Source organism: Pleurodeles waltl, chromosome 11 (genome assembly GCF_031143425.1).
Source record: "Pleurodeles waltl isolate 20211129_DDA chromosome 11, aPleWal1.hap1.20221129, whole genome shotgun sequence".
NCBI classification, from domain to species: domain Eukaryota; kingdom Metazoa; phylum Chordata; class Amphibia; order Caudata; family Salamandridae; genus Pleurodeles; species Pleurodeles waltl.
In genome coordinates, this window is record NC_090450.1 from 27,121,999 (window position 1) to 27,146,850 (window position 24,852).

The 24,852-nt window shown below is 44.2% G+C and overlaps 1 protein-coding gene across 1 annotated transcript in view; it reads right to left on the reverse strand.

The window, feature by feature from the left end:
* Positions 1-24,852, reverse strand: part of LOC138265281 (solute carrier family 12 member 9-like) — a 452,520-nt gene that overhangs the window by 273,092 nt on the left and 154,576 nt on the right. The window contains exons 5-6 of the mRNA XM_069212880.1: positions 24,203-24,310; positions 14,653-14,764 (exon numbers count right to left, since the gene is read on the reverse strand). Of these exons, the coding sequence (XP_069068981.1) occupies positions 14,653-14,764; positions 24,203-24,310 (220 nt within the window). The remainder of the gene's footprint in view (positions 1-14,652; positions 14,765-24,202; positions 24,311-24,852) is intronic.

The window sequence follows — 24,852 nt, forward strand, 5'->3', positions numbered from 1 at the left end:
GATACAGCAGGAATGAACCAAACATGCATTGTGCTGGGTCTAGATAGATACTACAGGGATGAACCAAAAATGCATTGTGCTGGGTCTAAATAGATACTGCAGGGATCAACCAAAAATGCATTGTGTCAGGTCTAAATAGATACTGCAGGGATGAACCAAAAATGCATTGTGCTGGGTCTAGATAGATACTACATAAATGAACCAAAAATGCAAGTAAATCCAGGCAGGGCACCTTAGTAATGGGGCTAATTCGGGAACGGGAGAAGGTTATTCACTGTGCATCTCTATAGTCAGCACTGTGACTGGAATTCTCATGGTAAGATATGTTACAGGCATCTGCACAGCACATTTCTACCATTTTGTGGCCCCGTAGTTACTTTGTGGTCTCAGCATCCTTTATGGTTCTGGATTCCATTGTCTTGAGTCCTGGAGCTCTGTGGACATTGTGTTTGGTTTTTGTTTCACACTGAACAGCAGTGAATGCTATCAAATAGTGGCTGCCACAGAGAGATTGGAACACTGCATCATTCAGTATTTGATCGTTGTGGATAGTGGTCTTTAGGTCCTGTTATGATCAGAGCAGAGCACTATATGCCTATCGATGTAGTATTTAAGTAGGGGTGGGCGTAACTCCCTCCAATCAGTGTAGTGTAATCACCCGAAATTAGCCAAGAATTCTGCAAGATTACACTTAATTACACAAGAAGAGTATTTCTGCATTTAGAGCTATTTTTAGTTAAAAAATGCATCCTTGCATCTAAAATAGACGCAGGAATGCATTTTGAAACAACACTAAATGCAACAGAACAAAAATACTGGGCACGAGCAGATGTTCAGTCGCACTAAACCCACTCTCAGGTAGGATTTTCTGCAACTTGCTCCCAGCGTTTACTACTATTTGATTCGCTTAAGATGCATACTTAGTCCAAAATGGACACGCGGGTGCATTTTGTGCTAAGAAATAGAGCTAAATGAAGTGGAACATGAATAGCAAGTGGCCACTCGCGCTCGCTAAATGTGCTCTTGTGGTAGGATTCTCCTTCCTCCCCCAAATGACTCAGTTTCAGGAACAGGAGTAATCACATAATTATTGGTAATTCCACATCAAAGACTAATGAGGAATTACCAAATCTATGTTTTGTAATCTGCCAAATGACCTTGTTTTGAAGTTTTTTCAGGAGTGTGACTTCAGGGTGGCAACTCATAATTTGTTCCCCATGCTAAGGACTGAGGAGACCAGGTGTCTTCATATTCCAGGGTGGTGGAACACGTGAAGATCAGACCTACAAAAATAACTCGCCCACACTGAGGTCCCAGTTGGCAGTTTAGCCAAACAACATGAGCTCACGAAACAACAGTGCCCCCTTGTGGAACAGAGAAAAAGAACACCCATTGTCTAAGTAGACAATAAACAGCAAATATATATTTAATTGTTTAAGAGACCACATTGGTGCTCCTTAAAGAAATGCCTTACACTGCAAAACACATCAAGAGGCCACAAAACCTTCAACCACATCACTCCAATACTTAAGGAGTGGCACTGCCTCCCCCTCCCGCCCCACTTCATCGTTCAAGATCAGCCAGTGGCTTCACACATAAGGCTGTCATCAAAGACATACCTGACTGAGAAACTAACCCCACTAACAGACAAATCAGTACCTGGAGTCATGACACTGCCAGATTGGAACCTAAGGGCCTGATTTCGATCTAAGGTGACAGATGTCCCATCTGCTAAAATATAAATCCCTTTATATCCTATGAGCTTTATATTATGCCAGACATGATATCCATCACCGTTGTGAAAGAGTAACTCACCCTCCAAGTTTTAAATCTGCCCTCAGACATGGAAGAAGAAGGCTAGGGGCGAGGCATGTTCCATCTACTCACCAGGATCTGTAACAACATGGCAGTCGACACCACTCCATGGAGCATTACCACTGCATGTGACTTGTCTCATTGAGAAAAACGAGTCACAACAAGGGTTTCTGCCCCTGCACAGCTCTCCAATGCTTCCTAGTTATGTTCACACTATACAATTATATTGAGGAGATTTGCACAGCATGGAGCATCCCCTTTGGTTCACTTCAAAGCATAAATAATCTATTCAGAACATCTACTGAAGTGACATGTGGGAAGCAAGAGTTCCATTGGAGATGTGGGCACCTTGCCAATGTTCTTCAGTCACAACTTATCAACTGTATAAAGTTAATCCATAAGGAAGTTTGAACTGTTGCGTTTTCTGAAGCTCCCACAATGGATCGACTCTCAGGCTTGAGCTGACTCTCAGACTTGAGTCACTAGGACTCCTTTGCTTGAGGGCAAAGTTTACCTGCAGGGACATGAAATAAAGAGGCATGGCATCCCAGGTGCAGGAGCTGCATACCTAAACTTTACCTTAAAAGGAGCAAAGCCCACAGTGGGCTTCTATGTCAAAATATTGAATACATAGACACAGTGCTACCAAAATGTTGTGGTCAAAACATCGAGGACCAAAATATCGAGAAGGTAAGTGCATGTATGTAGGTTTACATGAACAGTTTTTAACACCACATGCAAGTCACTTGAAAATATATATATATGTACATGGTCAAAGCAAATATATGTGGAGCTAAGTAAGTTAACATGTTTACAAATACATACTTACCTTCACAACATTTTGCTCCTCAATATTTTTCCGTGATATTCCAGTAGAGTAGAATGATATTCTGAAGTCGATAATATGGTAGAATATCCTCACTGGTGTTTTTTTTATATCATACTCAAGTGCAGATATTCCAGACTTCAGAGATCAGATATCTGCTAACTCTTCCAAGACCAAGGATGTTTTTTGTAGGACATTGCTAGCCCTCTCAGGGGACAAACCCAGACCATGTGTGACTGGGGGCTGAGGAGGAAGTGAAGGGACAGTGTGGTAAGGAACCTCTATAGTGGGCCATCAGACCTGCAAACCACCCACCATCCGTAGGCACTCTTCTAAAACCTCTTCCGTGGTTGTCATCACACACCTATGTGAGGGGGGCAGTGTGGTAAGCAACCTCTATAGTGGGCCATCAGACCTCGAACACCACCTACCATCCCAAAACCCTCTTCTAAAACCTCTCCAGTGGTTGTCATGAAACAACTAAGTGAGGGCACAGTGTGGTAAGGACCCTCCAAAGTGGGCCATTAGACCTCCAACACAATCCACCATCCCTAGGCACTCTTCTAAAACGTCTTGTCAGACCTCCAACACAACCCAACATCCCTAGGCAGTGTTCTAAAACCTCTTCAGTGGTTGTCATCACACACCTAAGTGAGTGGACAGTGTAGTTAGGAACCTCCAAAGTGGGCCATCAGACCTCCAACACCACCACCATCCCTAAACACTTCTAAAACCTCTTCAGTGGTTGTCACACACACCTAACTGAGGGGACAGTGTGGTAAGGATTCTCCAAAGTGGGCCATCAGACCTCCAAAACTACCCACCATCCCTAGGCACTCTTCTAAAACCTCTTCAGTGGTTGGCATCACACGACTAAGTCCTCTGCAAGGTTGATTACCACAGGTGGCTCCTTGGTTCCTTAGCGCTTTTGTTCAGAATAGATTAAAAATAAAAATGATATTTTTAGATGTCCTTGATCAGCATTACCATCATTTTAACGAGTAACAGACCATTATTTCAAAATGCCAATAACGACGTTTGGGTTTCAATTCTGAATTACATACAATGTTGGCGTAAATTACTTCTAATAACAGTTAAGGGCATTGTTATCGCAGAGCATTTGGCAGCGTTCAGTTTCAGTTTTATTTCTGAGCATCGTCATTAATACCACCTTGGAAGTGTGGTAGTCTTACGTTAGATTTCCACTGTGGATTACTGGCCTTTAAGTATGGCATAGTTGCAATCTGGAGTAATTCTGTAGTATATCTGGGTACACATTCTGGTATTAGCACTGTCTTAGTCCATTTTTTTTACATTCTAAAATAAGGGCGAACGCAGATTACCACATCTTACTTAATATTTGCAATTTACACTGCACTCTGAATGAGGACCTTGGAGACCAAGTTAGATTATGATTAACCCACCCCCCTCCAAAGGCAGCAGCTGCATCTTCTACTAATGAAGGAGCCAGCCATCACCTTGCACAGTGTTGGCAAACCTGGTGCTACTGCCTTGCTGGTGCATGGTTCAGCCAGGTGGAATAGGGGGTACAGAAACCAGTTCTTAATTCGTGCCAGTGTACACAGCACCAGCACTTATTTCTTGACATATGACAGCTCTTTCTATTTTTTTTAAACATCAGCAGACGATTTAATACTTCAAAATATATAAAAAATAATATTACCAGCACTTAAAGGCCATTGCAGCTGTTGAAGGCCAAGAACAGTCAATACTGTAACATTTTGCAGGGGGTGTGATGATAAGTAGGTGGTATTGGCACTGGAAATATCTTGGCACTGGCACTTTTGTTTCCACAAATTAGGCACTTACAGGAATGCTACATCAGGACTGTCATACACAGATGACTAGGTCACCTCTAAGCTCTGGTGGACTGTCATACACTGATGACTAGGTCACCTCTAAGCTCTGGTGGACTGTCATACACCGACGACTAGGTCACCTCTAAGCTCTGGTGTCAATGCTAACAGGACTGTCATACACCTATGACTAGGTCACCTCTAAGCTCTGGTGTCAATGCTAACAGGACTGTCATACACCTATGACTAGGTCACCTCTGAGCTCTGGTGTCAATGCTAAGCCATAGGGGGTGGATTGGGCAGGGGAAACAGCCTTTAGAATGCAGCAGCAATTATCACACAATGCCTTTGTCACGTATCCTTTACTACGCAGGTCTTTGCTAAGCACATGCCTTTACCACGCATGGCTTTACAACAAAATGGTAAGAATATATCAGGTAAGTTTATAAGTGCATATATATAAATATATATATATGCAAAAAAGGAAGAGAGAACTCTGGTTAGTTCTCAAGTTTAGGTGGAAAGCAGCTCCAGTAATGAGCACTCTGCAACGCCGGTGACACTCTAGATTTTCTCACCTCAAATGTCTGTTTTCTAGCAAAGTTTTTAAGCATAGGATCAGTGCAATGCTACCCACGTGGAGCTTGACAGAGACAAAGTCTTTTGTCATTTGTACAGCAAAATCTTTAAGCATATGATTGACACAGTGCCATCCTCGCCGAGCTGTAAAATGACAAAAGCCATTCACCACTCCAGGCACAGTATTACAGCTTTGGACTGGTAAAATACCATCCAATCCAACCTGCAATGAGTGAAAGCAACCCCTGACATGTTTTTCGCTCTCATTAGAGCTCATCAGAAGGATTTAGCTTTGTTCAGAAACAGGGGAGCACCCAGTATAAGTCTCAACAAAGCCCCTTTAGGGTTAGAGTGATGCATAAATTATACTTTTATCATGCATTCTTTCCACGCAGGTCTTTGCTACACATATGCCTTTACCATGCATGCCTTTACAACAAAAGGTAAGCAAATATCACGTACGTTTATAAGTGCATATTATATATATATATGATTAGGGTAAGAGCATTTGTAGCATTTAGGGGTGGGTAAGGGCATTTGGTGGTAAGGGCGTTATTAGGGTTTTAGTGGTGGGTAAGGAAATAAGGTGGCAAGGGTGTTTTTCGTGATTAGGGGTGGGTAAGGGTATAGGGTGGTAAGGTTAATTTTAAGGTCTAGGGGTTGTTGAGGTTAGGGGCTGATAAAGGAATAGGGTTCTAAAGTAAAAACAAAATTGGGGTAGTTTTGGGGGAGGTCCCTTCCACAATGAAGAAAATATTTAAATGTAGATTTAAAAAAAAAAAATTGGTTCCTTTTGGGGAACTTCCTGTAAGTTTGAAAAAAATCTTATTTAGATGTGCATATGTATCTATATAAAACAGGGGTTTCACTTACCTGATCTATACTTACCATTTTGTTGTAAATGCATGCGTGGTAAAGACATGCGTGGTAAAGACATGCGTGGTAATTGCATTGCGTGGTGAAGGTATGCATCATAAAGTCATTTGCTGTAATGTCATACAACCATTGGGCAGGAGTGCAAGGGTGGTATTGCATGACTGCCCTCACCAGGGTGGAAACACTAAAATCCGCAATAAACCTGGATTTTTGCAAACTGAGGAGCACATTACCCAGATACTGTTTCTCCATTCGGCCTTTACTGCTGCACTTCACGGCCATCAACGGGCCCGAAGCCCGCCGCGCGGTGATGTCCACTCAGACAATGCAATCTGACGGCACGTCAGTGAATTACTGGGCAACAAAATGGAACCCGTAAAAGAGTCCATTTTACATGCGCCCCAAATGATAATAAAAAAGAAATGGCTACAGGAGTCCTCTCTCAATGAGAGATGCTCACAAACAAACCGTGGGAAATAAAGCAGAACAAAAAACAATTAAAAGTTTCCCAGGTAAAAGAAGAAGGAAAAGGAGAAATGGTTTGTTTTTTCTTCGCTGTCTTGCTGAGAGGGTTTGATGTTTGAAAATCCCAACATTAAGGTCTTTACTTGAGGTCCTGTGACGCCACGTGTGAAGCACCATGCACTGTCAATATTTTATTTATAAACTGCTGTTTCGTCTCACTGTCCTCAGATTCTACTCGCTTTTGCATCCAAGAATCCCTTGGTGATGGCTACCTTATGTAGTGGGTCGGGATTTTAACTCAAATACAAAATACATACAAAAGCTAACAAAAAAAATCAAATACAATACAATGCAGTTAATAACAAGCATTAGCAAAGCTAATAGGACACGATTCTAAAATGCTGAGCTATTATATCTGCACATTGCTTTTTAGGCCGAGTTCAAGCGCTTTGACCTGTTGTAAGTATTGTGGGCTTTTAACCACGCCCATGTCACACTCTCATCACTTTCATTCATCCCTGGGCTTGCCTTTCAAAAATCACTTGATGTCATTGTTAAATGCTTTACATTTCTCCCGCCTTCAGGCTTTTTTTGTCACGCCTTGCAGACTGCACCTGTTACATGGATTATTGCACGACTGCCGATATACCTCAGCATGGGCAGACTATTTCTTTTGTTGCTCCCTTTCGTGCTGCATGGTGGCCGTGGCGCTCACAACACGAACAGGCACAACAGCGTGAACTCGATCTGCGGTATTGGAGCGCTGGTTCACAGTTATGTAATCAGAGTCATTTCTTGTGTCTCTCCCCTTAAAACATTTGAAGTTAGTGAACGCTTTATGTAAAACAGAAATCCTCAAAGGGAAAGCAGCTCTCCCAACACAGCGGGAGAGCCAATACTACAATATTCACTGTACTTGGAAAAACTCAACACATAGGGCCTGATTACAACTTTGGAGGAGGTGTTAATCCGTCCCAAAAGTGACGGTAAAGTGACGGATATACAAGTCCATTATATCCTATGGAACTCGTAATACGGCTGGTGGTATATCCGTCACATTTGGGACGGATTAACACCTCCTCCAAAGTTGTAATCAGGCCCATAATGCTCAAACTCAGCCTGTATTGGTCCTAGGATAATGGGACCAACACCAAAACGTTCATGGCGACATGCTCTTTCTGTCTACATCATATTTTGTGTCCCCAAAATAATAACCCTTCCCACCATTCACTGTCTCTTTAAGCTCTCTCATGGCTGAAACTTTTGTTTTACAGTTGGGAATAGGTTGTGTTTTAAGGGCCTTCTTTGTAATACCATTGCTATAGGCCTGCTATCCATGAATATATGTAATGCACTATGGGGGTCATTCTGACCCCGGCGGTCTCAGACCGCCGGGGCCAGGGTCGGCGGGAGCACCGCCGACAGACCGGCGGTGCCCCGCAGGGCATTCTGACCGCAGCGGTTCGGCCGCGGTCAGACAAGGAAAACCGGCGGTCTCCCGCCGGTTTTCTGCTGCCCTTGGAATCCCCCATGGCGGCGCAGCTTGCTGCGCCGCCATGGGGGATTCTGACACCCCCTACCGCCATCCTGTTCCTGGCGGTTCGCCCGCCAGGAACAGGATGGCGGTAGGGGGTGCCGTGGGGCCCCTGGGGGCCCCTGCAGTGCCCATGCCAATGGCATGGGCACTGCAGGGGCCCCCGTAAGAGGGCCCCACTGTGTATTTCAGTGTCTACAATGCAGACACTGAAATACGCAACGGGTGCAAACTGCACCCGTCGCACATACCCACTCCGCCGGCTCCATTCGGAGCCGGCTTCCTCGTGGGGAGGGTTTTCCCGCTGGGCTGGCGGGCGGCCTTCTGGCGGTCGCCTGCCAGCCCAGCGGGAAAGCCTGAATGGCCTCCGCGGTCTTTCGACCGCGGAGCGGCCATACGGCGGTTCCCGCGAGGCGGGCGGCTACCGCCGCCCGCCTCAATCAGAATCACCCCCTATGTCCTCTAGGGGCTAAATATATGGTTACACTGCATTATTTATTGTCATTTTCATTTTGTGTGGTTATGCCCTCTAGGGGCTAACTATATAGTTACATGACGATGTTTCTTACAAATGCTATTTTCATTGTGGTGTCCTCTAGGGGCTGTTCTAAGCATTACAGTCATACCAACATATTAAAATATTAGTGGCAAGGAAACTTGTCCCATAATGCTTTGCAGGGCATTTCTTTTAAAAAACATGTTTGCTCATTACTCAGCCTGTGGAGGTCCCAGGACAATGGGACCACCTTCAAAACATTGACCCCAATGTGCTCTTTCGGTCTACATCATCTCTGGGTCCCCACACTATGTTAGTGGGGACTCCAAAATAATAATCCCTACCACCATTCTTCATCTTTTTAAGTTTTCCCCTAACTGGAACTTTTGGTTTGCTGCTGAGAGAAGTTATGTTTTATGGGCCTTGTTTGTAATATCATTGCAATAGTTCTGCTAGCCTTGAAAATGTGCAATGCACTAGTTTTCTCCTAACTGGAACTTTTGTTTTGCCGCTGAGAGAAGTTATGTTTTATGGGCCTTGTTTGCAATATCATTGCAATAGTTCTGCTAGCCTTGAAAATGTGCAATGCACTATTTGCCCCCTAGGGGCTATATATATGGTTACACTGAATTACTTTCTCCCATTCTTTTTTCATATGGTTATGCTCTCTAAGGGCTGACTGTATGGTTACATGACCATGTTTCTTCAGAATGCTATTTCTATTGTAGTGTCCTGTTCTGAGCATTGCAGTCAACATACTATAATATTTGGGGTGCTAAAACTCGCCCATAATGTTTTTCAGGACATTACTTTTACAAAACATTTTTGCTCATAACTCAGCCTGTGGTGGTCCTAGGACAATGGGACCACCTTCAAAACACAATAGGTTGGTGGGGACCCCAAAATAATAAGCCCCACCATTCAGTGTCCTTTAAGCTTTCTCATGGCTACAACTTTTGTTTTACAGCTGGGAAAAGTTTTGTTTTAAAGGCCTTGTTTGTAAAATTATTGCAGTATGCCTGCTAGCCCTAAAAACACCCTCTAGGAGCGAAGTATATGATTGCACTGCTTTTCTTCCTCCGACTTTATTCATGGGGGTAATCCCCTCTACAATATGGTTACATGACCATGTTTCTCACAAATGATATCTATGTTATGTTGCCCTCTAGGGGCTACTTTGAGCATTACAGTCTAATGCAAAACATTTATCTCATAAAGGTTTATGTGATAATTGTATATGTTTTAATAGTCTCTCCTTATTAAAATTATGACCATAAATCAGGCCAACTTAACATCCTTATTGCACTATGACTGTTTGAACACTCTTGATATGTTTGGGTGACCTTTCTAGTTTATTTCTCCTCTGTGGCTGTCTTGTGTCTTTTTTGGGGAACTGTGTTTGCCAGTCAGCAACTCAGATAGTGGGGTGCTGAAAGTGGTATTTTATTGGAATTAGCATGGCAGAATTAAATTTGGATGCTGAATGGCAACATTTTAATTTTTTGCTGCAGATAGAGGAAGGAAGGTAAATGGGACTGCTATAGTTATATGTAGGGCCACAGGAATTAAATGGCAGGAAAAGATGAAATTATGAGGCAGGGTTGACCAATTTATGTGGCAAGACAAGTCCAGTTATGAATTCACAATACCAATAGCTCTATCTCAAGCAAATGCGAGCCCTAGTGCATTGCAAATACTTGTTTCCAATTACATGCACGCTCATGTATGGAGACACAAATGCATGTATTCAAAGGTAATTTTGGAATGGATTTTGTATTGAAGAAAACGCATTACGAAATGGCCTCCAGTTTATGCTGCATCATAACGTACATTTTGACATGCGCCATTTTAATTTACCGTTTCAACATGGCCGATACCAATGTTAATTTGATAAATTCCCGCTTCTGCTGACTGGGATGTAATAATTCTTTGACAGTTATTTGAATGGGGTGGGAGGATCTTTTATTTCTGCCTACCATACTGTCAAGTTTCTGTGTGTGTATGAGGTCAGCATGCACAACAACAAATACCAGAGGGGTTTGAAAGATGAGCCGATCCTCAACAGGTCCGGAAGAACCACTGCCCTCTTCCTGTTCTGTCTTTTTTAGTGGACTAACTCCTATTATGTATTATTTAATGACGGAATACACCCTCACTTGCATCTTGCGACATGCTTCTTTATCGGGTTCCTCATAACATAAACAGAGGGTTCCAGTTGGAGCTCCAGGGCGAGGTTTAAAGTGTCCCTAAAAACATAGGGCACACTAGGAGAATAGTTGAATATCAGTTTCTTCCATCTCTAAATGAAACAAGGACACTGAGTGGTTGGTGAGGGGTGATCTGCCAACTTTCAGACGATGCCCCTTTCCCACCAACACCTTTGTTACCACCACCATGGACTTGGATGCACCTATAAATGGAGATTTTTTAGGTGTAGGTTGTCTTACACAAATAACTGTTTATGGGGCAGACAACGTCTCACTGTCACTGCTCAGATGTGATTGGCTATGCCATGGTCACTAGGGGCGAACAGTGTGCACCGTCTACGTCTGATCATTTTTTGTGTCCAGAAGAACCAAGTTTGGATGCATTTAGGGATTGCCAGCAACTTTGATAATGACAGGGGAAGGTTCAGCTTTGTTTAAAAGGGCAGTGGGAGAAGGCGCCTGTTCCTACCACTTCCTGGCATCCTGACGCCGCTGGGTGGAAGAAAGAGATGGACTTCCGGAAGAAGCTGTAGACAGGATGTCAGCTGCACCTCATAGATTGCGGAACACTCTGCTCGGTGGCCCCATGCAGCATTCGAGAAGGACGGTTCCAGGAAGTTGTGGCCTCCAGAGGACAACAAATCACACAGGAATGGGAATCAGGAGGCTTTATTTGATGGCAGCCTCCATATTAATTAGCTAACCAGGGCAGGCCTAAGAGGTAAGTGTCAATCGACAGCAGTGACAGCAAAACGTTAAATATTATTGATGCCTGCAAATAACACTTACACCACACTTGGCTGGCCTCTAAACCCAAATGGATCACTTCTGGAACACATCTGCCACACATCCTGCAACACACCAGGTCCACATTTGGAGCACAATTAGAACATAGAACCCACCTCAAACACATCTGCCACACTCCTGCAATACACAGGACCGCCCTTGGAACACAACTAAAACACACAAAAACCCTCTCTGAACACATCTGCCACACATGTGCAATACACCTGAAACACACAGGATAATACTTGGTACACAAATATAACACAGGACATCCCACCCCAAACACATCTGCCTCAGACCTGCAATATAGCTGGAACACACCAGGACCACACTTGAAACACAAATAGAACACACGAGAAGCCACCTCGAACACATCTTTCACACACCTGCGATACACCTGGAACTCACTATGGCCACACTTGGAACACAAATAAAACACTGGAGATTCCACCTCAAACACATCTGCCACATACCAGCAATACACCGGGAACACACCAGGATGACACTTGGAACAGATCTAGAACATACAAGAACCCACCTGGAACACATCTGCCACTCACCTGCAATACTCCGGAAATCCACTCTGACCCAATCCGAAATGCTCGAGGTACACACCTGGATCGAAGCTGGTACCCATCTACAGCTCACCAAACCCACACGAAGCCCAGTGATGGTTGACACCTCACACGGTTTCATTCTATACCAGGACCCCAGAGCTGCTTCTGAAGGGATTTTCCACAGGCTGATTAGTCCCGAAAAGACTAGAAATATCTGCCTTGTGATACAAGTCTTGCAAGATCCTTTCCAAACTCGCAAATTTACAACACCTCTTTGCTCCTTTGCACGAGTGAAGCGCAGCTACACGATCATAGTGACACAAAAAACACACACCACGGGTCCCCCACCAGAAGACCTCGGACATAAGCCACACTTTCAACTCACATTTCTCATACAACACACAAAGATGCTATGTGAAGGTAGCAGCCCTATCTCTCTCTCCTGCTCACCACACTGCACTCAATCCACACTTTACACCTATGAAGGTAAGAGCATCCCTATGGGTCATCATTCATGACACCAACACTCCCCTCTCATAGTCCACACAATATCCCACACCCTTCCCCACACAATATCCCACACCCTTCCCACCAAACATGCCCTAAGGAGCAGTAAGCTACTCTTCTAAGAAAGCTCTTTATCAATTTGAAAGCAGTGTGTAGTTCAGGAATGTATCTGTTATGTAATACAATGACCCCTCAGTGGAGAGATTATTCCCTCTGTTGAGGTACCAAAGAGCGGTCTCCTCTGGCAGGGCCTAAGGTTCAGGCAGGAAGCACACTAAGGACTGGCAGCCCCTCTGTCACTGTTCCCTTTGAAGGCAAGGTCACTACTTCCTAATTAAAGCATCTACCTCTTTATGCCATTTTACTTGGACATTTCCACCCACGATAGTCCTAAATAACACGTGTGTTGTGGGGTGGAGCAAATCACTGAAAAGTGAAAAACTTTGGGCCTGATTAGATACTAGCGGACGAGCTGCTCCGTCACAACGGTGACTGATATCCCATCTACCTAAATCTAAATCTCATAGGATAAAAAGGGGTTTACATTTCGGCAGACGAGATATTCGTCACCGTTGTGACAGCATAACTCATCTGCCAATATCTAAATCAGGCCCTTTGTTTCTTAAATATCTGCAGGACAGTATTTTCCACAGGTAGAGGCTAGACACTTCTACAACCTAACCAGCAGAAGGGCGAGCCTTACTTCAAAAGGTCACGGGAAAAGAGCCGATCAATCTACAGACTAAGTAAAACTGTATCCATCCTTTGAGATAAACATTCACTTCTCGATCTCCCCACCCATCACAAATAAAATGGAGCAGATTGGAAAAGAGGTGAACTCAGGCAGGTTACTAGCACCTACTGAGTCACCACCCGCTTTGCACCCCATGTGTGCGTCTCAACCCTTACTTCTGAAAAACGAATGTCAGGCTTGACAACACGGTGTCACCGGGACAGGAAATTTATTGGCCAGTCCGGATGAAAGGCGGACCTTGGGACTAGTGAAGGCGCTTCAGTGGATTACGTTCCAAAACCCTCTAGTTCCCAACTTGCGACTGAGAACACTGGCCTGGAGTAACTGCACGGTTCAAGGGATAGTCATCAGACAGGATGGAGCAGCCGCTTTCAAACTGAGAACTGGAAACCAGTGTTCATAGACAGGATATGATGTGTACCATGAGGCTGCCCACAATATTGCTGAGGAAGGGGTATGCTTTTGGGTCACCAATGATGCTGCCTTAGTTTGGTTCAGTGGCCACAGATAAACTTGCATGTGGAAGCCAGGGAGAATGTAAGATATAATCTGACAGGAGACCGAGGCATTAGGAACCGCTAATGAATAAGTAACAATAATCTGGTGCTGTGGAATTAAATTTTCAAACCACATCACAATTCAGTCTTGATTGGGTGGCTTTATCTGCCATAGAGGTGAGGATCCTAGAAAGAAGGGAGGGAGGTGGAAACATTGGTGGTCACCTCAAGAGACAATGAAAAGAGGTCCAAGTGGATAACATCTGTTCTACCAACAGACTCTGGTAGCCAGTTCTGCTCATCCTTTCAGTCATAGCTACTAGAGTTATCCTTCTATTGAGTTAATTGCACGTCATGGCCCTATGTCCATTCCTCCATTGGTATTCTACCTTAGTAATAGCAGGTTAATGCATGTGAAAAAGTATATAATCTATAGCATGCTGTAGAAAAAAAAAAAAATCCTTTAATCTGCTGCACAACCAAGCTTGCATTCCTTTCTGAGGTGTATTCTCTCCAAAGCAAAGCACAAGCAGCGAGCGGACATACTCCTTTTCACTGAAGAACAACTATGTTTGAAGCATCTCAGGATGCAAGAAGGAGATGAGACCTTATGCGGTAATACATGCATATCCATATTTTCAATGTGTTCTGGAATGAAAACCCTTAAATATGGGGGGCTGGAAGCTGAACGATCAACGTAAATATCTCTTTTTAACTGGTAACTGTAAATTTGAAACTGTACTGAAAGAAACCGAGCACTTATGCCCTGTCCGAACACTTCTAACGTAGACTACAAACACTTTGTGAACACTCTGAGAGCATTGCTGCAGGCTAAGTTACATGGCACTTTTCAATACAGACAAACCTTGCCTGTCCATGGAGATATCACCCCCATCAGTGGATCCTGCTCTGGAGAGCTTGGCCAAAGAGACTTACCTGTCGCATGTGCAGCTGACCATGAGCGACAGCAGGTTGTAGATGATGTACGTGAAGATGACCGCGGTTATGGTCCCTCTCGGGATGGAGTAGCTCGGGTTCTTCAGATCTCCTGAAAGAAAAAGGAAAGAGAAGAAATTAAGAACAATCCACCTCAAGCTGTGATGGAAAATGTTTGAGATGTTGGGAGCCTGAGAGAGGGAAAAATATAAAGATGGGACACAATGAGATATTTACACCTTAGAGGGCGGAGCAGGAGTTGTATTTGGTGAGTGGCCGAGCACAGGATTACCGGGCAGAGCAGACCTAGAGAAGTGTTTATACGTCATTGGGGAGATGCCAGGGGCCACAGAGTCTTTAGAACCAATGGGGATATAATTAGAGGGCTTTTGTTCACCACCTCCTCCCTCAAAAGTAACAAGGAAATAATGCCCGCGCATTCCGTGGCACAGAAAGTGATGCAAGGGCAAACCCTGTGGTCCCTCGCTCCAGATGTGCCTGCCTTCTCGCTCCAAATGCGCCTGCATTTTATCTACTTCCATTAAATTCTTGCACATATTACCTGGTAATTGTAAGTTTCTATGTTTTGTAGCTGCTCCCTGTGATTTCAACAATGCCTATAACATATGATTTCAATTCTTGTTTCGTAATCATGGTTAGTGGCCAAGGGAGATCACTTCCTGTGATCTCATTAGGGAGGCCAAAGGATGTGCAGCTTAGGCTACACCAAGATGTTGGTCAAATGTGACAACGTCCATGTGTGCAGTCAAAACCCATAGGAGGGCCTGTGAATTACACGGGTAATTCAGAACTATGTCGCCCTTTAGCATCATTGATGCAACGCGGCGGTGCTGACATGCATTTACTGTGTCATGCAGGATGCACGCTTCATGCAACCACACAGGCTGGTGATCAGATGGGACAGGAGGTCTACCTAAGAGGGTGACAATGAGGCAAAGAGATGAGCTAAAAGTCAGCAAGGATGCTTTACGTGGCCCCCATACTGATCAATGTTAGAGCTGTTGTCATCCAGCCATCTCAGACCAGAATTCAGTCAGAATTCAGAATGGCTACCAAATAAGGACAGATTACCCACAAGAAATCATTATAGGATTACTTTCTCAAACATAGCATTTGCAGTGACGCTAAAAACTAGGCCAAGGAGGAATTTTCAATTCTGCCAGTGGAATTGGAGGAATTTGGTAATTCCACATTACTCCTGTAATGTGTAACTACTAATAAATTAAAATTTCACCGTTCCACCAGTATCAGTCAAAATTATGCAAAGTTTACAAAGTGTAGAACTCACTGCACATCACTTGACACCTTTGCATATTCTGCAGTGATACTGCCAAATAGGCAAGGGTATTTGGCGGCTGCGTTTTTTTAATAGATAAAATGCATCCTTGCATACATTTTGTGATGTGAGGTTGCATTTTACGATAAGAAAATAGCACCAAATGCCCACTCCGCCCCAATGCCGAATTCCACAGACTAATGCAGAATTTTAATGTGATATCATGTGATTCCACCGAATCAAACTCTGGAAATTTCACCCACCTCTACCAAAAAACACTTTGGACTTTGCTAATGGATAAATCTTAGCCCCCCTGTGATCCCTTCTCATACCCAACAGGACTTTACACACTTGAAGTTTCAAATACATAGAGCTAGTGGAAACATTCAACTACAAGTCCCAGAATGCAAGGCAATGCTAATAAAGCACTGTCTGATGGTGCCACAGATGTCATGAGCTCCAATGGCATTTATGAGTTCAGCAGCAACTCTACTGGCACCATAACTAGTGAAAAACTACAGCTAATATTCAAGTAAGCGCAAACATTTTACTGCATTTACCACACTGCAAAGGGGTGAACTGTTTTGTGATGTGAAGCAATGTGCTCCCATCCGCTTCTGTTTAAAAAGGCCCCCAAGCCAATAAGCCGACGACCGTTTGGAGATGCACCTGTGCGCCAGTGAGAGGTACTGAGACCTGAAAGGAGAGTGGCAGCATTCTCAGCAAACCCTGATAAGATTTGCTTCTTTTATATCTCTACTGATGAAGGATAAAATCCAAAAACAAGTGCCTAGAGATGAGATGGAGATGGAGTTTCTACAGTTAGTAAAGGTATATACTTGTTGGCATGTGTATATCGGCATGTGTATATGGGCATGATGCCATTAATGACATCGCCCTAGGCCCCCCACCCACCCCAGCCAGCCACGCACGAAATCTCGGCTTCATCCTCGACTCCACACTCACCATGTCCAAACAGGTCAACGCAGTCTCATCCTCCTGTTTTAACACCCTCCGAATGCTCCGCAGGATCTTCAAGTGGATTCCAACAGGAACCAGAAAGACAGTGACCCAAGCCCTCGTCAGTAGCAGACTCGACTACGGCAACGCTCTCTACACAGGCATCCCAACAAAAGACATCAAACGACTCCAACGCATCCAGAACGCATCCGCCCACCTGATCCTCGACATACCCCGCCGATGTCACATCTCCCCTCACCTGAAGGACCTCCACTGGCTCCCCGTGGACAAGAGGATCACCTTTAAACTCCTCACCCACGCACATAAGGCTCTACACGACACCGGACCCGCCTACCTGAACACCAAACTCAACTTCTACGTTCCCTCACGTCAACTACGCTCTGCGAACCTCGCCCTCGCCATCGTCCCCCGAATCCAGCGCAAGACCTCTGGCGGCAGATCCTTCTCCTACCTCGCCGCCAAAACCTGGAACTCACTCCCGACCTCACTGCGCCAGACCCAGGACCTCCTCACCTTCAGGAGACTCCTCAAGACATGGCTCTTCGAACGATAGCAGCACCCCCCCCCCCCCAGCGCCTAACGGGTACATAGCGCGCTTTATAAATTATTGATTGATTGATTGATTGAATCACTGCTGATTGGATGAAAGAATTTACAAAATGAGGAATCCAAATAAACACTTTTAGCACAGCTGGCTGATACCAAACAAACCTGAACTTTCACAGGACATGCTCCACCATTAGGAGACCATGAAAATCCCACCTAAAGAAAACCAGTGAACGCTAGAGAAGATGCACATGTAATACGTGAATGGATCTGCCACACACCCGAGGCATCTTGGTGGACTTTAAAATAGTCCCTTTATTCAGATCTACTCCCATCTCTCAACATATTCAAGATTCAACATTTTAAAGCATGGCTCATATAGGGGAGAAGAGTAATGCAGAACATCAAGGCAGAATCTCTGTCCTCTCTGTTCCCAGCCACACAAAAACAGGATGGATAGCGTAAATAAGGGGTCTCCGAACTCTTTTGTGATGAAACCTACTTTTGATGGATGGGTATCACCCAGGGCTGCTCACGAACATAATAACTGTTGTTACCATGTCAGACTTGTTCCTCAGATTATTACTTTGTTTAATTTGTCTCACTTCAACGTCAGCTTCTGCAGTTGCACCCTGTTCTTCCTTCCCCGATGACAGGTTACACACACGGTGTGAGACAAAGCATAAGGGACCACTTCAGCAGTGGCTTTGCTACATGGTGTTCGAGTATGTTGCAGGCTTCAAGCTGCCAATCACATTGTATGTGCGCCCTCTACGCCGGCACCACACTCAAACTCACACGCAAACTCCAGAGAATCCAGAACACAGCCGCGTGCCTAGTCCTTGGCCTCCCCCGCCACGAACGAATCTCACCACACCTCAAAACCCTTCACTGGCTCCCCATAAACAAGAGAATCACATTCAAGATCCTCATCCACGCACACAAATCCCTCCACAACAACGGCCCTACATACCTCAACGAAAAAGTGAACTTTCACACTCCCACCCGCAACCTCTGATCAGCCAAGCTCGCCCTAGCCACAGCCCCCCGCATCCAACACACCACCACAGGAGGCAGGTCCTTCTCCTACCTTGCCCCCAAAACCTTGAACTCCCTCCCCACCAACCTCCGCAAAAAAGACCTCCTGCTCTTCAGAAAGAACCTCAAAACATGGCTGTTCGAACAGTGACCCTCCTGCCCCCCCCCCCAAGCGCCTTGAGACCCTCACGGGTGAGTAGCGAGGTTTATACATTTGTTTGATTGATTGATTGATTTGAACTCCTAAAGCATGGAAAGACCTTCCATTGCACCTACGAGGCTCCTCCTCACCGCTTGAATTCTGCAAGACGCTGAAGACCTGGCTTTTGAGTAGTCCCACTATGCCCTAGGTGTGCCTAGACTCACACCTGCTCAATGCCACAATACTCTCCTGGGTGAGAGAGTGCTCTGCATAACATGATGTTACATTACTTTGAGACTGGTGGGGCTGGCTGCCTCTTTAGGGTCTACAACTTGGCACTTAGTGCTGACACTATGCAAAGGAGCATGTCTAAGTTTCATTCGGTTGCTCTGAATTACTTATTAGGCTAGACTATATATCCAAGAGCTAAGTACCGATGGCTGGGTAGCTACTGACAGTGCCTGAGCTGCACGGTGGAAATTCTTGGTGTGAGTGCTATACACAGGACTGGTGGTGGATTGAAAATCTTTAATAATCACCATAAATTCAAAATGGGGCCAGCAGAATAAACTGCAATAGTTTTCTAAGGTAAGCGGAGCCATGCTGTTTCTCACGTATCCTTCATGATCACAGTGATAAGCACTGTAACGCCAAACATGGTAAGATCACCACTCTGGTCACTCGTGCACAACACCAAAATTCTTTAAATGTAGTCAGTCTGCAAGTAGAACATCCTTGCAACAAAGCTACCCATCCGATAATGCAATTAATTATTCCTAAAAAGGTATGAGGCGCTCAATAAACGTAATTACTATACTGCAGACTTACTGCCAACTGTCAAGTGCTATACTAGTTGTTAAAGGCCCCGAACCAGAGTTATAGGCCCGAGCCACAGATGAGGGCCTTTAACAACCGCTATAAGGCTTTTCGAACATTTCATCCACTGAAGCAGTGCTGGCTTTAGGGTGGTGCAGACGCACCAGTTCGTGACCTAGACTGGGGGGCGCTGACCTCAGGGGGCGCTATGTTTAGCAATGACCTTTGAAACCTGTGATTTAAAAGCACCTGCTGAAAAGTTCCTTGTGCGTCCAGCCTTCAGGAAACAATTGAAATGTCAAGATAACTCTAATGATTAATGTTCCCGCTAGGGAGGGAGATGAGAGTTTTGTCCAGCAGCAGCTCCGACTCGCCATAAAGTAGCAGAGAGGGTTAATGTGCCTGCTGCACAGAACAGAACTATATTTTATGTGGATAGCTGAGTGGATTAGTAAAGCCAGACTTTACCAGCGCTTTATAAGAAATGAATGTATGTCAGAGAGGAGCTATGGAGAGATGAGGGGCACATTAGCCAGATGGTAGTGAGGGAATCCGAGGAGGGGTGGGGTCGCCAAAAAAGACTGTCACACAGGGCGCCACCGGCGCTAAAGCTGGCCCTGCACTGAGGGTAGAAAATTCTAAATTACAAAGGAAGCAACATGAAGACAAACATTGGAATGTTGGAACTCCAGGCTAATAACAGCCATTATAAGCCCAGAAGTACTGTATTGTCTTCAACTGAGCTCCCAACATTCTAATGTTCTATTATATGTTAAGTAACTCACAAACTACACCTCACAGTAATGAAGACGCGCCTTGTCTTTGTTTTTTGGCACCGGAGGGGTTAACGGCCAGCCTATCATTTCCACTGAATATTTTAACTAAAGTAGGTGGATGGCAGGATTGCAGAGTCAGTCACTGATTATTTCTGGGATGAGGAGGAAGGAGGGAGGGGAAGCAGAGCGCAGTCAGCGGTGAGCAGGATTGAAACGCAAAAAAATTTCAAAAAAAAGGCAAAGCAACACACCTCAGCAGACAGAAAATATATTTTTTCGACCTTTCTTTTCCACTTTAGCGATTCAGCTTATTACAGATTTTTACGCTTCCCAAGACACGGGTTAACCCCTCGGTGGCCAGTCAAGAATTAGGAAGCTGCAAGGCAGAATTGGAATGGGATCAGTATTTGTATAAAGGCACACATCTTTGGGAGGTCAAAGGTTACAGTAGTAGGGGTAATGCGCTGCATTAAGGTGCAATACTGAACAAGGTACTTTGGGGGTTCGGTGGGGTTCCCCATTCAGGCAAAGGGTATTTCATTGACCCCGGGCATTGGGATGCTGGAGAAAGCGGGAAATTTGCTGTTAGATGAGGTAGGAGACACATTGGTTCCTTATCATCAACAACCGATTATCTATCTATCTATCTATCTATCTATCTATCTATCTATCTATCTATATCTCTATTCATCTATCCATATATCCATATATCCATCTATCTGGAGTATGTGTGTGTCAGTGGCGTAACAAAGGCTCCCAAGGCCCATGCGGTGCAGGGGGTGCCAGCTCCAGGGGGGCCCCATGCTCAGTACCCTGGACAGAGAGCTCCTGTGTGAGTTCGTAGGGCCGCCCGCTCAAGGTTTGTTACGCCACTGGTATATGTTTGCGTGTGTGTCATAAGGTATATTTGGTATTTAGAAAAGTAATTTATTGACTATAGGAAGAACTGCAGATCTATGCAGTTGCATGGAAGATAAACTAAACTCTAAGCCTATTGGAATCTGAGAACACAGCATAAGGTAGTCAGTCACCTTGTTAATAGAAAAGGAGAGTGAATGGAAACATATTTACCTAAATCTTGTTATGCTGTAGTTTCAGGAACACCAGCTTATAGCAAAGCACAGAGAGTTGTTTACACAGATGTTTTTAAAGTTTATTCTTTCTTTTGCTGTGGTTGCCCTAATGACAGAGTATTAAGACATCTTCTCGTGTCTTCAGATATCCACTTTGGCCTGCAGAGGTGTGTGCCCTGCAGAGCGATGAGTCAGAGGGGGATATCCAGTGTCGCTGTTTTCTCTTTTATTCCATTTCCCCTTTCCCTCTTTCTTCTATTGGCCCTTATATCCCTATTGTGTGTGGTTAGTGGTGGATGAGGTGAGTGGCCGGATAGTACATCACTCCGGATGGGGCCAGAGTACAAGGTTCATGCTTTCTGCCAATGCATTTGTGCCAGAGTGCAGATCCCATGACGACAGCAGCATTTAAGGGGTACCAGAGCAGGACTAGCGTCAATGTGAGCTTCCAACCCTGACCATGGGGGGGGTGTGGGGATGCTTAGACCCCTGGATTTAGATACAGCCTGGTGTGCAGGCTCACAGTGCAGCGTAAAACTACGGCCACCGTAATGTTACACTGCCTGCTCTAGTACGGCCGCGGCCCCCGCCAAAAACAGTCCGGGACACCGCAGATGGGTCACGGCGGGTGGGGGTGGATGACGGATGACATCAAAACTATGCTCCCCCTGAAACAATTCTGCGGAAGCCGATGACCCTGACACTCATTTTACAATATATGAATGATTTTTCACATTCTTTGAGAGGGCAATTCAGGAGCACATGGGTTAGGAATGGGGCCTTTTATGAGTAAAAGTATGTTTTCTGCCCCATTTTTACATCTGTATTTCTACTGTTTGGCTACCAGACAGACCTATTACTACCAATGTATATAGAGTGGGAATTAGTTCCGCCCCTTTCAGCCCTTGGTTGTCTTTAGCGAGCTTCTTTCAGCCACTGGCTTTAGACTTTGTCAATCACTTCTTGGTTCAGCCGAGTAGAGTATTCATCTCTCACCTTATTCAATTGGCTGTTGGGAGTATCCTTCTGGCTCCACTCCAGTGCTTGCACTGAACTGCATGAGGGAAAGCTTTGAGATTTTAGCCTGCACTGATGGCTCCCTCCCTTGTGCATGTTTTTAATGTCCTAACATTGTATTTATTAGAATATTAAATCCAGTTGCACTGGCTTTTCTAACACTTGTTCTTAAATCCTTTTATATGTGAAGTTTGGAGGTAACACATCTCTTCGCACCTCAAATCCATAAAATGAACAACAGGCCTTTAAAGGGACACTTTCATTGCACACAACCTCCTTCTCCCCTACACGGTTTAGTGTTCATAGTTGCCTCTTTCACAACCCATGTATCCCCAAAACTAAACATTCTGCACTCTTCAAAGTATAATCCATTTTGACTGCAAAAAGGCATACTTTAGTAAAAAGTTAGGTGTATTCTAGACACAATGTGGACTGTGCATTTGATACAGTTTGATTGATCGAGTGATTGAACGATGAAGAACATTTAGTAAGACATCTACAATAACAGCAGAAACACTAGACAACCAACTTACAATGACTGCAAACTGTGAGGCCACTTTTGTGCAAAGAGATGGATTTTATGGAACGTGGAGTATTTAATTCAAGATTCTTCAACTCCTAAAGACACTAGAAAAAAATTCCGGAAGCTGGTTTTTAGGAGTAAAAAGCTTTTCTGCCCCATGTTGGATTTGGTACTAAGGCCCGGTTACAAAAGTCCTGAGTGAGACGGGCGGCTTCAGAGCCTCTACAGACAGGTCAACACCTACATTGTGGGCAGTCATCCAAGTTACAATATATTCCATTATTCAGAAGCAAGCTCACAAGAGACCTCTACACAGATTTCCACAGTTGCATTGAGAGATAATTAAGGATTATTTTCTGTCTCAAAACCTGAACAATATGATCTTCCTTGTTAGTGTTTTTAACAGATGGGAGAACAACACAGTAGGAGACTTATCAGGTAATATATCCAGATCATTAACCATTGGAGAAACAGTGATCTTTTAGTTGAAAAAAGTGAAAGCTAACCTTTTAGATTCTTTATTTGAAGATATCCTCAAATACGAAGATGAATACAAATCTCTTGATTCCATTGAGCTGAATTCATCCATTGTGCATCTATGACTCAATCGCAGTTACTCAAGGTTAAGAGGGGCTCACATTCTTCTTCTAGTCCAATTAAGCGGATGATAAAGGGGTACTGAGACCCTCGAATTGGTATGGAAGCTTTTTCTGGGCAATCAAGTGCCTAGTGGCCTAACATAACTATTGAACGGATCTGGAGACTGGAGGACACCTGGGCAACTCTACAGGAAAGCTTGTCCATGGAAGAGGAAAAAGGGGGCCATGCAGTGAAATGCTCTTAATACTGGTACATCAATGCTCTCTAACGTGTTCAAGCACTGGACAAGATACAGGAGATAACCATGTAAGACTCAAGGAGCAAATTACGGTGCACCATGGAGGCATTTTGTTCAGGAAGTCCCTGATGAAACTGACCATGTCCAGAATAGCGGTCACCTTCACATGGTGTCATTGACTGATTGCTATCCAGAATGTTGGTCTGTGTCTGTCTTGTTTTCATCTTCTCCGCAACTTTGATGACTACTTTGAAAAAAGTGATTGGGAAGTCTTTTCTGGGATTGTCAGGCTTTAGCTATATTTTTTTTTTTTTACACATCACAGTATTATCTCTCATGGGAGCAACATTTGGACCCAAGTACATCAAGTATTTCAGCTTGTTTTAGGGGTACATTATGTCTGCCAGGCTACATTGATCTTTCTCTACAGAAATAATATCTCACAGATACCATAAACGCGTTTCATGTTTTGTCTTAGCGGTATTGTGCACTGTCCGGCGTACCTGAAATGTTGGATCCAGCCATTATACCGGTGCATCCATTGAACATGACTGCAAACACCGTGGTAAAGCTCATCATGCGTCCAGTGGTGTAGTCTGGGGAATATCGCGCTGTGAGAAAATCAAGACACAAATTCAATGTTAAGCTCTTCATTATAAAATTGACAAATGATTGTGTATTTCACCTGTTAATAGTGTTAGAGTTCTTTTTCATATTTGCAATTTTGAGTAGCAAATAGGGTGTGCAAATTAATAATTTTATGATGAATACTAGTCAGAACCAATGAATTAATGATGGTGCATTTAAAATGAATCAATAGAAATGATTACAAGAGTGATTAATAATCTAGTATGTCATGCCACATGTTTGTGGAGACACCGTTTTATTAAAATAGATGCAGTTTCTAGTTTTTTTGTTCATCTTGTTCCTGCTCATTCCCCCGCACAATCGTTGCCCCCCCGCACGCCTTCTTTCCACAGTTTCCGCAGAGCGAGTGCATGTTATGTAGTTTTCTTTTTCTTTAGAAAGCATGTATTGTGGATGAAGCTTTCTACTGTGTTCCTGATGTAACATTTCTTGAATGACACTTCCATGATACACGTTTGTGAGGACATTAATGTATAGGTCTTTGTTACAGAATGTTTCATATTAT